Raw genomic sequence first — 14,612 nt, 5'->3', positions numbered from 1 at the left:
CATGGGTACAAGCAATAATTGATATCTACTGGTTAAAATGTAGCTTTAATATGTTTTATGGATGGGAACAACATTTGTGTGTAATAGGGATTGATAATTGCACCAAGGGGAGAAGGAAGAACTTGTTATGCTTGAAGGTTCACCTCCCTCTGCCATTACACAAGGAGTTGGTGACTTGTTCAGAAACTCCCTCTTGAAAATATGCAGTGGCTCAATTTAGTTATAAGTCAGTATTTACAACTGTAGGACTTAAAAATTGCTTTCATATTTGAACTTCAAAGTCAGCTCACAAGCTCCATTGAGGCTTGTGGCCATGGGGAGTAATTGAATACTTGGATTCACAAATTGATGGACAGTTGTGTTTTTAAATTACTGCACTGCATACTGAGAGCATTTAGGACAGGAATTATGAGAATTAAGAGGAAACTAATGACTCAAGGACCCCTGCAGTGGGAGTTCCCAGAGAATCCTAGATCAACCTTTTTGATTGAACATTTGAGAATATTAGAAGAATAATTTTGCATATGGCTGACCTATTCATATAACAGGGTTTTCTCTTATCAGATAATTAAACTGCCACGGTTTTCAGATGATCAGATGAATGAATACGAGGCAGGCCTACGACCCTCTTCAGATCTCCTTGTTTACTCCAGTATAGCAGAGAAGAATGGTGTTTCAAAGACAGAAGTAAGAGGACAGCAAGATGATGGACTGAACAGTTTGTGTCTACAGCCTTGTCATTCAAGACCCTCTTTTGCTTCACTGCAAGGTAAGCAACTTATTGATCAATAAGTCAACGCCACTTAGCTCATTCCAAATACAATGGGATTCTCAACATTTGCAGAGTCAAAAGCAGCATCTCATGTTGCCTGAGTGTCCAGGGGCAGTAATATATGCACTCGCATAGAGAAACCAAGGTCTCCTTATCACAAATTAGCACTTTTCCTCAGCGGTTTCTACTGAGGTTGCTGTTTGCCTGCCTCTACTAGCAGCAGGTATGGTCATCTTCTAAATTAAAGAATTGTAGTTCCTGACTTGTAGTGAAAAGTAGGTGTGGGACATGGTGGCTTCAGCAAGGTGACCAGATGTCCTCCTTTTCCAGGACATGTCCTCCATTGTAGCTGTCTGTCCAGAGAATGCCAAAATATCCTCCATTTTGAGCATGACTAAGAAGAATTTGTGTTTATATGAGTGTTTTTCGCTTTTAGCAGCCACGTCCTACATTTTTCTTGAATGTCCTACATTTTTGTGGTGTCCTGTCCTCCTTTGTGGTTATGGCATCTGATCACTATGGGCTGGGGGGGTACTTAAGGAGCAGCTACTTGCTCTGGGCTATACAGAAACAACAAACCTCTTGAGTATCCTACATTGTAAGGGATCCTTTAGCTTTTATTGTTTTAAAAATCTTCCCCATATTCCATGATGGTGTGGGGAGGTCAAGCCTACTTTGCCTCCACCAGCATTTAGTGTGTGGGCAGCAGGAGAAGTCCATATATCTATTTTTTTTTTTTTTTTAATTTGCTTGTTTGGATAGCTATGGAAACTTCGTGCAAAACACACTGAGGCCTCATTCCCACTATGACTGAAAGTGAATTGCTGATTGGGTTATATGACTGTCGTTCTCATTTGAAACCAGTTCTGATTCTACTGTGATTGGTTTTAATGGTGATGAAGTGAGGCAAACACAAAAAACCCACTCTTTCCTGACACTAGTTCTTTGGCAGTTCTTTTCAAAAAAATTGATTCCGAAGCGTGTTCAACAAGTGGGAATGATGGATCTGAATCACACCATTCCAGAGGGGAGGGCCTAATGGCAGAGGGGTGTTTACTGTCCCTCCTCAGTTTTTGGTAGATCTGCCATCCTGACCCTAGTGCTATCTTTGTGCTTGTGGTGTGACCTATGGGCACATGATTTTTTTTTAATTGATAGAAGTTTTGATTCATTGATTTTTCAACTATTTGTAATTACTTGGGCAGCAAGCCAGGTGATCAGGCTTACGGCAGGTCAGTGAGGCAAGTAGTTGCAAAACCAATGAATCAAATCTTCTATCATTTTTTTAAAAAAATTCCCAAACCGGGCTGTGCTTACATCACCAGTGACACACAGCTGATTGACATGCATTTTGAAGTGGCGCAAATTAGTGGGGATGACAATTGTGCCAAAAAGAAGTGATTACAAGGGGATAATGAGAAGATCCACTTTCATAGTGGGAATGAAGGACCTTTTGGAATTAATTCACCAATATGGAGTGAAAGCAAATTGCAAACCAGTGGGAGTGGGGTCTTAGAATGCAGTAATTCCCTTCTCTGTGGGCCAACCCTCTGCCATGAAAAATGGATGCCAGTATTATATGTTTGTGATAGTAAACAGTCCATACTCAATCCAAGCCTCATCCAATGTGAAGGACCTTTAGAATGACATTGTTAGACATGAAGCAATCTTTCCACAATTTAGCCAGGAATATGAGTTAAAAATGTACCACCATATGTGGGGAAAACTCTTAGATGACACATTGAGATTTGATTATGGTTCAGTTGGGATGATGCTAGAAATAAAGGATCAACAAGGATCTCTGACCTTTTGCTTCTGAATGGCATGCTGATGTATCCTAGGTGATCTCTTCCATTTCCAGTGATAGTGGCCAATGCAGGGGTGGGGAACTATGGAAGGCCAGAGGGCCATATTGCTCCTCCAAGTATCTTCCCTACTACACTGCCTACAAAAATCCCTCGTTCTCGCTCTTTTGCCTCCTCTAGGTATGTGGGGGAAATTTTGTGATGTTCTAGGTTTTCTGGGCCATTTTAATAATAATAATAATAATAATTTGTTTTATTTATATACCGCTATTCCAAAGATCATAGCGGTGAACAGCAAGTAAGCTAATTAGCAAGTAAGCTAATTTGCCCCCAACAGTCTGGGTACTCATTTTAGCGACCTCGGAAGGATGCAAGCCTGAGTCGAGCTTGGGCCCTTTTGCTGGTCTTGAACTCGCAACCTTGTGGTTTTGAGTGAATGGCTGCAGTACAGGCATTTAACCACTGCGCCACCAGGCTCAGAAGAGGACTTTTTAATAACAGGAAGTCACTGGAAGTCACTTTTTTCTTTTTAAAAAGGCTTCTTCTGGGCTTAAAAAGACACAAGGCATGCAGAATGTGGCAAATGTTTTTCTCACATCTCTTACAGGTCATGTGGGGGAAACACTTAAATAATTATTGATGTCTGGGGGCCTCATTAGCCCATGGGCCACACTTTGACCACCCCAAATACAATGTGACATCTGAATGTGGGTGTTTTCCATCCTTTCATAACAAGCAGAGAAAACATTCAATATATGTTTGAGGATTCTTTCTCTGGGTTGTTGTAACAAACAATCAAAAATAAAGTATCTTCATTTGGATGACACAGTAATCAAGGTACAGTGGAAACCCTTGAATTTAATTTAATTGTTCAAGATGTAAGCAGCTTGTTTATGACAAGTGAGGATTCCTACATTTCCCTGGCTTGTGTCTTTATTAATTACATGCAGGGGATAGGGTGCCATTTTGGAAATTTCCACGGTGAGTTGGAGGGACCAGAAAGGTTTACTGACATTGGATTTTCTTTCTATGATTCTGGAGTTTCATCAGAGAAGATGGAGAGGCATTTCTGCTCTGTCCCAAGACTCTTGGGACACTGCCACAATTATTGGAATTACTGTTTTCAATATTTCTATAATAGGCATAGTCCAAAATTCTGTCTCTGCAGGAGTCTGAGTTCTTGTGTTGTGGGTACACAAAAAGGAACTTGGGGAAGCAGTTTGGGATTGTTGGTGTTAACTGTACATGTTCCTCTGCACCATACTAATTTATACCTACAGATGCATTGATGATGAGCATGCATCTTTGCAAGTCCTGTATAACACAGCTTTCTAGGTAAATTATTCTCTGAAGCTGAAACTCCTCGCATCCTAACCTGTAAAGAGTGACACAATGGAATGCTTAAGAATAATTTTTGTATTGTTTGTATTTATTTACTTTGGAGCCTTCTTTAAAGATATTATTAGCTCTTAATATCCCCTGTGGGTTTGTTTTCTAATATATATCTGTGCCGTGCTATGCTGTTTCTGCTGGTAATATGTTGCTAAGAGATTTAATAATGGGCAAACAAACACAACATGTGGTAATCCATTTCAAATTAAAAGTTTATTAAACGCTAGCTTGATGACTTTCTGGCTATTTACAATTAAAGGAGCAAACCTTAGGGAACTGGGGACCACGTGGTGAAACGTACAGCTTTGCCATTTCCAACAGAACGAATGCATTTATGATCTGCGGCAAGCTGTTGCCAGTTGATAGATTTTATAAACACTGTATTTGTTCTCTTAGGACAAGACATAAAACCATGCTAAAGTGACACTAATGCTGAGACACACAAGCCATGAAGACTTAAGGACAGAAATGAGAATGGTGCTTGCTCTTTAATAAGACTCACCAAGGTTCTAGAAAATTCTAATATGCATGAGTATGTGAGAGGCTCCAAAATAGAGCTGGGCTAGGAAACATGCCTCAGGCAGTACTCTTGCTTGCGCTTAAGACATTGTGGGCTTTTCTGTACTGTCCCATCTCTTTGCTTCTTTTTGATGGATAGATTTTGGAAACAGGAGGAACTGACAGCCAAGAACACTATCTTATATGTAGCAGGAAGAGTTAGCATCAGGCGAGTTCATCATGAGCCATGCCTGAGCTTAGGAATAGATTGGGCTGTAAGAGTTTCTTATCAGAAGAGTTTTCTTCCCCTCCCGCTTTACTCCAGTGCAAACCTAAAAGCGAGACTACCAATTATAACTCAGAGAGATCTTGTAGCATCTTTGAGATGCCAATTATAAGGTGTGCTCTTCCATAATGTAGAGACATCTATTGAGGGTAATAGCTACTTAGCTTTCTCCCTCATTGCACAGGGTTACACTTGATGGCTCTTAAGACATTGGCTTTTTAATTTGTGGGTTTACTTAGGAATTAGTCCTGCTGAATCTTATACTGCTTTCTTCCAGTTAAGAGTGCATAGGACATCAGCTGTATATTTCTTTATGTTGAATCCTGTATTATATGGCCTTCTAATGAAGGCTTTCTAATGAAGACTTTCAGATGCCATCTATCAGTCCTGATGACCATTTTCTGGAGACAATGGCTGGAATCCTCTTGGTGCACTCTGGTAGTGGGCTGCACCTTTCCTTGGGCCACACGTCTATGGCAAGAAAGACATACAAAATCTACCTGGTTTGTGCTGCTTATTTTTCCAGTGACTTACTTTTCTTACTGTGCTATAATTTTAGAGGGCTGCTAGTTCCAAACATAAACCTGAATATTTTACAGCTGTATAAAAAGGGACCTCATTTTTTCCCAAGCATTCATTATTAGAGGGAAGCATTCATTATTAGATAGGTTTTAGTTGTTAGGTCTGAATTTGAAGAGCAGCATTTGAGACACCATGATGATACCTGTAAAGACTGTAAAGGAAAACAGGTGCAACAAAAATAAAATACTGAAACTACCATTCCTTTTAAGGCTTGCATATTCAGTTTTAAGGGATCACAGTTTCAATCAATATTATTCAGAAGGAAACATCTCAAGATTCTGGGTGATATGCTAATTTTATGGCCAAACTGGCTTAGTGGCCAGATTTCCACTAGAAAAAACCAACAGTAAGTCCTGTATGTTCTTCTAATGTCGTGCTGCTTGCAATTCAGACATTTCTTGTTGTATATGTGTATGTGCCTTCAGATTGTCTGTTGACTTATGATGACAACAAATACTTAGAGGTTGTTTTGCCAGTCCCTTCCTCTGAAATATAGCCTGGCATACAACACTTGGTATTCATTGGCAGACTCCCATCCAAGGTCTAACCAAAACTGAACCTGTTTAGCTCCCAAGATCAAACAGGATCTGGTGCCTTTAGGGAAATTAGGCCCATGGAACTGAAGATACCAGGTATTAAAACTGGAGCATGCCTATATTCAAAATCATTAGAATTCCTTGGAGCCACATCCCCCTCTAAAGAAAAAGAGATGTCCCATTTTCCAAGGAATATTTCTGTGCTCTATGCTATAGCACTTGAGAGGGGCTGTAGGAACCATCCACATAAATATATTTTGAAATATAGATCCAAGTACAGTCGGCCCTTCTTATACACGGATTTTTTATACACAATTTAAGCATACACGGTTTGAAAATGTTCCAAAAAAGTATAAATTTACCTTGATTTTCCATTTTTTATAAGGGACACCATTTTGCTATATCATTATATTCAATGGGACTTGAGCATACATGGATTTTGTTATACACGGGGGATCTTGGAACCAAACCCCAGTGTATAACAAGTGTCCACTGTATAGGAAATTACCCAGGTAGCTGCTAAAGCCAACAAACCTGTGATTGACTTTAATAAAATCGAGGTAATGGTAATAACACAGGTTTTTTGTTTTTTTTTTAAATCAAGATATAATATGTTTCAAAGGCAGGCTGTTTGCTACATTCAGAATAGGCTCTAGACTAGGCCATAATAGCAGATGTCTTGGTTGTGAAAAAGACATGACAGCTCATTCACACTTGGAAGTTCCCATGAGCTGGGGGGCGGGGAGACCCATTCTACCTCTGAAAAGTAATATGATATTTTCCAGGGGATGGGTGCGGTGGGGGCTGGTGTTTCAACAATCCATTTTGCATGTGTTCTCAAGTCTGTGCTCCTTTTGATCTCTGATTCAAATTCTGTTAAGTGCTGCTGTGATCTATCTGTCGTGACATAAGCAACATTGTTGTCAAATGCCTTTCTTTGTTGTTCCTTCCTGTTGACATCTGAAAGCATTTAGGTCCAATCTAATTGCAAGCAAACAGCAGCAACAACAAAAGAGAGTGCCAAGACAAAATAAAAGCTGCCAAGGCAAAATTTAGCATGAGATGATTTCTCAAGTTCTTTATAAGCTCTTATTTGATATGCTAGTACAAGGGTTCCCAAATTGGGGTTCCCAAACTGGGGTGCCCACACTCCCAGGCAATGCAAGATGGCTTTTCAGGGGGTGCAACAAAGGATGGCTTGTGTATTTGAGTGACGAGTCTTGAATAAATTAGAATCTAACAGCTCAGTTTTATGCACTAAATTAAACACTTATTTTTTAAAGTTCAATTTGTTCATCTGCATTATTGTATGGGGTTGAATTTGTGGCTCAAAAATTAGAAATTAGACATCTTCATCTTCAAATGCGGTACTACCTTTATAAGGGGTGCTAACATTAATCAAACAATTTCTAGGAGTGTAGGGCATAGAAAAGGCCAGGAACCACCACACTAGCAGAAGCATGCACAAACTAGTATTATATATGACTGGAAATGCCCATAATTATCTTAAACATGGTACGTATGTTGCATAGGCAGTTGTGGGGAATTAAGAGAGGATGAAGATGTCACTGTTTGTGCTCTGCACATAGGCACACATAGCACCTCCTTTTGCTATTTTAAATGGTGACTGACCACTCACTGTTTTAGGTACTGTACAGTTTTTGAAATCTTTACTGCCATTTTGTTAGTGTTGGCTGGGTGAGATACGGGCAGCTGCATCACTACAAAGCAAGAGTTCCCCTACCTAGGGATGTGTACATCTGCCTAGCAGCCCTACCTTCTTACGCTTAAAACAAGAAGCAAAAATGCCACTCTTGCCAAAATAAGTACCCATTTTTTTGCCCCCAAAACACCAGAAATGTCTTACTTAGCCATTCTCCTCCAAACCAATGGATTGGTGTCCTCAATTTGTTGCCATGATGGCAAATATTGGTCATGTTGGCTAATGTTTTGGAACTGGGTTTGAAATCATACCTAGCCATGAAACTCATTGGGTGACCTTGGGAAAATCACACTGTCTCAGCCTCAGAGGATGGCAGCAGCAAAGACCCTCTGAAGGAACTTGCAAAAAGAAAAAACCCACAATGATAGGGTTGTCTTAGGGTCAATGGAAGTCAGAAATGATTTGCAGGCACATAACAACAACAGCACCGAGTAGCTGAGATGGAGTAAAGGAAACTTGTCAAAAGCATTCAGACATATATATGGATATATATGTAGCACTTCCTTTCACAAATAAAGAGGATCCTTGATAGGAAGTTTCATTGGGGGTCACGTGAGACATATTGTTATTAAGCCTGCAGTGACTTGTACACACATAACAAATTTTAATGTATGTTTGAGTAAGCAAGCTTAGGATCAAGCATCAAGAATGTGGGAACAATACAGTCAGACTTCAGTATTTGTTTATCCCATTTTAAAGAAAGGAGAGATTAGACACTCCTAATTGTAGGCCAAGGCAATTGGTGTGTCCCATGTCACTTGGACTGGGAATTTGTTCTGTGTTTTAATCTGAACCTAAAAGGAGCTATCCAGAGTTTTGAACCTATTTCAAAGAGAGATTTCAACACTTTCATTTTATGAATAGCTCATTTAAAATTCAAACTAAAGCCCACAGCAGATAGAATGCACCAGTGGCTGTAAATTAAAAACACATACAACAGTTTCACTTCAGCTGGATCATGCCCTACTGTCTTTTTCTGCCATGGCCCTGCTATTAATGCACCCCATTTGGTTTCAGTAAATCCGATCTACTGAAGGAATAACAATAAGAGTTTTTAAACAGTTGTGCAGGTCTTTAATGGCAAATTTGTTTTGACAGAGCTGCTTTGCCAGTGCCTGGGCCATCCCAAACTGATGCCAGCTGACAGTGCTTTGGTGTTCCTGGAGCAAAGAAACATGTGGAAGGAATTGTTCTTTTACATTTCACAGCTTGTCATTTCCTCCGCAGGGTGAACTTTGACCCCTGTGAGAGATTCTGACACCCATAAGGGAAGTATTCCCACTGTTGAAAAGGAAGTGGGAAAGCAGTTTAATGCTGTGAGAGGTTGGGAACAGTGTGTGTCAAAAGAAACTCAGAGGAAAAGAAAGGATCAGCTCTTGAAATGTTTCCAGCAGGTTAGAGCTTTTATCACACCAGATGATTTGCTAACACTTTGGAAATAGATTTGCTTTGCATATGTATTTAGATTAGGAAAACACACATCTCCGCACCCTCAGTGATATCATCTGTCAATTATTTCACTAGGCAGATGAAGCCACGGACAAATTTAAATCAAATGTGAAGGATCAAACAGAGTGCTGCAGAAAAGGTATGAACAGGCCTCATCTGTCTCTAAAGCCCCTGTTTTTTCTAGGCCCAATGTGTTTGCAATTACAAGGTGTGCCTAGAATGTACTGACAACATCAGATTAAGGCTGGTGTTTCTATGACGTTTTTACATCCCTTGCATTTTATTTGGCTATTTATATTCATGGATGATGGTATTTTGTCCCCCGCCTGCTTTCCCTCGCACCAGCATTATTAGCAACATCCCTTGCTAATAGAGGTCTCCTTTCCAAATTACTTTTTCCTACTAATGTGGTTTTGAAGATCAAATGAATTGAGAAAGGGTCTTGGACTTCCAGAGGCCAGAGCAGAATTTATAAAAAAAGACAAAGAATTGCCACTTTAGACTTCATATTCCCCAGCCATATGTTTCTGGACAGACTGTGAGCAGGGCATGAAAGCAGTAACGCTACCTTTTTCATTGTTTGCTCTTAACATGTATTATTCAGAGGTATAGCTATGGTGGCCATTTATGGATTGCAAAAAGAAGGAAGGAAAATTAGAAAAAATTAAACCAAAGAAAGAATCGCCACAAATCACTTGCATAAACATGCTAATTTATATGTATATGATTTAGATTCAAGCTATTTGAAGCCGCTATTTGAAGCCGCTATTTGAAGGACCATATATCCTAAAGACATCAGATCCTGTCTGATCTGAAAGCTAAGCAGGGTCAGCTCAGGTTAATACTTGGATGGAAGACTGCCAATGAATACCAGGTGCTGTAGGCTATGTTGAAGTGCAAGGAAGTGGCAAAACTACCTCTGAATATTCCCTAAGAAAACCCTATGAAATTCATAGGGTCACCATAAGTCAACAGGCAACTTGAAAGCACACGCATACACACATTTTCCCATATGTATCTCTCTTTACAATTTTTGAGGAGGGCTTTTCTGTGGTTCTGCTACCCTTAGAAGCATGTCTGGTGAGCCTTTGTTGCTATCCTCCTAGGTTGTGGGACTTTCTTACAAGTAAGATTTGGCTCCTTCCTGTTTCCCTTCTGTGGTCAATCGAAAGAGCTTTCTTTAAAAAATAATTTAAAAAGAAGGCAGTTGACAATACATCATTTGCAGAGGAAAGGGATTTTAGTGTGTGAATGCTTTATTTTCTTTTAGTGCTGCGTTTACAATAGTTTTGAATTATGTCTTAACTCTTCGCAATTTACCATTTCTAATTTAAATCTAACTGTGGTTTAAGATCTGAATTTGTCATATATTTTCATATTTCACTGAATTTTGTTTAGTCTTGCTCTGAAGTTTTTGGGACAGTTTTTGTGGTATGAATCAGAAAACACATGAACCATACTTAGAAATAATTATTTAAATTCAAACAGAAATACTGTATCTCACCAGGGTGGGCAAGACTATGACTAGGAGTGGATACACACTGCAGAGATAAAGCAGTTTGACACCACTTTAACTTCCATGGTCCAATGCTAAAAATGTCTGGGTCTTATACTTTTGTGAAATATTTAGTCTTTTCTGTCAGACAGCTCTGGGGCCAACCAAACAACAAATCCCCAAATTCCATAGCACTGGGCCACGGAAGTCCAAATTGTGTCAAACTTTTTTATTCCTGCAGTGTGACAGCAGCCTCTGTGGTCTGTTTAGGTTGCTATCCAGGTGATAATAGGTGATTTCAAAGCTTTTACTTCTTTCTCTTCTCATGGACCTTTATCAAACTTGGATTGGACAGCCCTTTCAATAGCCTTCAGACAGCAGACCATGCTTTGCAAAGCAGAGGATATGGGTGCACTACACATGGAACATGGAGATTTCACACAGCTATCATGCCTACAGTCTTTGATCCTTCCATAGCTACTATTCTGAGGGATATTGGAAGTTATGGTCTAGAAAAAGAATTCTCCCAGGATCTTATTTGTACACCCTATGCCTTTTTGGCATTTTCCCCAGGTCCAGACTTCCCTCAGCTTTCTTCCTACTGTTGGCCACTATTTGTTTTTATTTATTTAAATGAATGCATTTTAAAAGCCTGGTCTTATTCAACAGAGGGTTGAAATAGTTTTTTGTGGGTTTTTCAGGCTATGTGGCCATGTTCTATAAGAATTTATTCCTGGCATTTCTCCAGCATCAGGAATAAACTCTTCTCAAACATGGCCACATAGCCCGAAAAAGCCTTCAACTTCACAAAGGGCTGAAAGTTTGAAAATGGAACAATATGTCCTGTTGTGGCTAGTGGATTCTATGCCAGCCAACTAGTGAATCCAGATTTCAGTTCAAAGTTTAAAGGTTTGTGGTTGCATTTGGGTGTTGGGCTTAAGACCTTAGCTCAGTTCTTTAAAGCTCAGACTACAAACTGCAGCAAATTCACCCCCCCCCCCCCCAGGTAATATGGTTGAAACTTTCTGCAGTGGAAAATCAGAATATATACAGACATCAGCTTCACATGATTACATATTTGGCTATTTGACCACTTTTTAATGCACCAATGTGGATTTATCTGCTAGTTTACTGTTTTTTATTAACTTGGTTTCACTTCTTTTTTTCATATTTTAAATAGGATTTTTACACAATGAATAAATTAAAGAAATAAAAGAGGGGAAACCTCACAGAAGCCATAAGAGCCTTGTGTTAATAAAAGAAAGAAGTCTTTCTCCTTTTATAACAGGTGTGATGCTAGGTAGGACTCCATGGGGAGAGGCTTCCAAAATTGAAATGCCACAGGTAAAAAGGCAGATCCTCAGCTTAATCTTACCTCATCTCTGAAAGTAGGAAGATTACATTTAAAAAATGGGTTAGTATATTAAGGATTTTGGATATTGGATTTTTAAAAAAATGATTCTTTTCGGTATATAAAATATTTGTTCTCATAAGCTTAACAGAGATGGTTGGTGTTTAAGTGCCCTTTTCTTACTGTTTCTTACTATTTTGTAATCTTGCCCTGCTGAAATTTTATCTTTTGTTTTTCTTAGCATTTATAGTGGTTTGAGCATTGAATTATGATTCTGGAGAGCAGGGTTTGAATTCCTGCTTCGCCATGGAAACCCACTGGGTCACCTTGAGCAAGTTACACTCTTTCAGCCTCAAAAGAAGGCAAAGGCAAACTCCTCTGGACAAATCTTGCCAAGAAAAAAACATGATAGGTTCGCTTTAGACTCAGCATAAGTCAAAAAATACTCGGAAGCACACCAGCACCATCGTCAGCACCATCACAATTTTTTTTCAAATGCATTTCTAGACATTTGTGTAATAGCTGTTGAGCAAAACAATACACAAATAAATGTGTGAATACAGTGTATTTCACAGGCCTCTTCATCACAGAATCTAATGTTTTCATCACAGGTGTCTTTTATCTTCCATTTATGATTACAGTATATAAAAAAATGATACCACCATACCATAGAATTCGTTCTATGGTGCTCGTATCGCATCCGCGGAGTCGCGTCCAGCAGAGTTGTTCAGGGTAGTAAGGGAGCTAACTCAGCTCCCTCCTGCCCTGAACCAGATCCTTGAACCTTCTAAGGCCTGCTGTGACCAATTTAACAACTTCTTCACGGATAAAACTTCTCGGATAAGCGAAGGTCTTAACGCCGACATTCAGGCAGAACCTAGAGTAGAGGTATCCAGGGCCTCCGTGGACTTTATTAAACTGGATCGGTTTGAGTTGGTAAGTACCGATGATGTGGACAAGATCCTCGGAAGTGTTCGGAAGACAACCTGCTCTCTCGATCCCTGTCCCTCGTGGCTAGCAGCCCAGGGGGGACTGGCTGTAACTTTATTGTTACACCGGATCATTAATACATCTTTGAGGGAAGGGCAATTTCCATCCGATCTCAAATTGGCCATTGTAAAACCTTTATTAAAAAAGCCCTCCCTCGACCCCCTGGTATATAACAATTATTGGCCAGTTTCACTGCTGCCATTTTTGGGGAAGGTGATCGAGAGGGCGGTTGCAATCCAGCTTCAGGCGGTCTTGGATGAAACGGATTATCTGGACCCATTTCAAACTGGCTTTCGGGCGGGTTACGGGGTTGAGACGGCCATGGTCACCTTGGTCGATGATCTCCGTCTGGGCATCGACAGGGGAAGCGTGTCCCTGTTGGTGCTCTTGGACATCTCAGCGGCCTTCGATACCATAGACCATGGTATCCTTCTGGGGCGCCTGGCAGAGGTGGGAATCGGGGGCACTGCGCTCCAGTCGTTCCGGTCCTACCTCTCCGGGAGGTCCCAGATGGTGCAGCTGGGAGACGTGTGCTCTGATGAGAGGGCCCTTAAAACTGGGGTCCCTCAAGGAGCCATTCTGTCTCCCATGCTATTTAACATTTACATGAAACCGCTGGGAGAGATCATCCGGAGACATGGGGCGCGGGGTTATCAGTACGCTGATGACACCCAAATAATTTTCTCTATGTCTCCGACTGATGCAGTGACTGAGGATGGCGTCTCTCCTCTCGTGGCCTGTCTGGAGTCAGTAATGGGCTGGATGAGGGAAAACCGACTCAAGCTGAATCCAGAGAAAACGGAGGTACTCGTCATAGGTTCCCCTGGTCCAGGAATGGCGGTGGTTCCACCTGTCCTGAACGGGGTCACGCTCCCTGTGAAGGACTCCGTGCGCAGTCTGGGGGTGCTTCTTGACTCGTCCCTTCGCCTGACTGCTCAGGTGAATGCGACGGTCAAGAGCACCTGTCATCAGCTTCGGCTTATCTGCCAGCTGCGCCCATACCTGGCCCAGAGGGACCTTGAAACTGTGGTACACGCCCTGGTAACCTCGAGACTGGATTTCTGCAATGCACTCTACATGGGGCAACCCTTATACCAAACCCGGAAGCTTCAAATGGTGCAGAACATGGCAGCCAGGCTAGTCACTGGTACGTCCAGGGCCAGCCATATAACACCGGTATTAAAAGATCTCCATTGGCTGCCCATCCACTTCCGGGTGCAATATAAGGTGTTGGTGATGACCTATAAAGCCCTAAATGGCTTGGGCCCAGGATACCTGAAGGACCGCCTCTCCCCATACATTCCGCCCCGCACCCTCAGAACATCTGGGCAGCAACTACTTAGGGTTCCTGGGCTGAGGTTTGTCTCCACTACCAGGAGGACATTTTCCATCGCCGCCCCGGCCCTTTGGAACACGCTGCCCATAGAGCTCCGCTCAGCTACCTCCCTGGCCCAATTTAGACGGGACTTAAAGACCTTCCTGTTTAGGATTGCATTCCCTGAATAAGGTCCTATAGGCCTCCTTCCGCCGCACTGGCAACGGGACTGGCTAACCTGGGGCCTTTTGTTTTGATGTTTTATGTATTTCCTGTTTGATTTTAATGCTTATTGTTTATTGTATTTTAATTGTTGTAAACCGCCCTGATCTGATGGAAGGGCAGTATATAAATAAAAATTTTATTTATTATTATTATTTATTTACCTTCTTTTCTGACTGCTGATTATTTTCTCAGA

General features: G+C 41.0%; 1 protein-coding gene across 1 annotated transcript in view; it reads left to right on the top strand.

Moving 5' to 3' along the window:
* Positions 1-14,612, top strand: part of LOC149317036 (uncharacterized) — a 197,839-nt gene that overhangs the window by 70,783 nt on the left and 112,444 nt on the right. Inside the window, exons 10-11 of the mRNA XM_089518806.1 lie at positions 565-700; positions 8,828-8,910. Coding sequence (XP_089374932.1) covers positions 565-700; positions 8,828-8,910 — 219 coding nt within the window. The remainder of the gene's footprint in view (positions 1-564; positions 701-8,827; positions 8,911-14,612) is intronic.

This window comes from Sceloporus occidentalis, unplaced genomic scaffold (assembly GCF_023333645.1).
Source record: "Sceloporus occidentalis isolate IW3139 unplaced genomic scaffold, rSceOcc1.0.p SCAF_3, whole genome shotgun sequence".
Taxonomy (NCBI): Eukaryota; Metazoa; Chordata; class Lepidosauria; order Squamata; family Phrynosomatidae; genus Sceloporus; species Sceloporus occidentalis.
The sequence above is the reverse complement of the archived record's forward strand: the minus strand, read 5'-3'. Positions and strand labels throughout refer to the sequence as shown.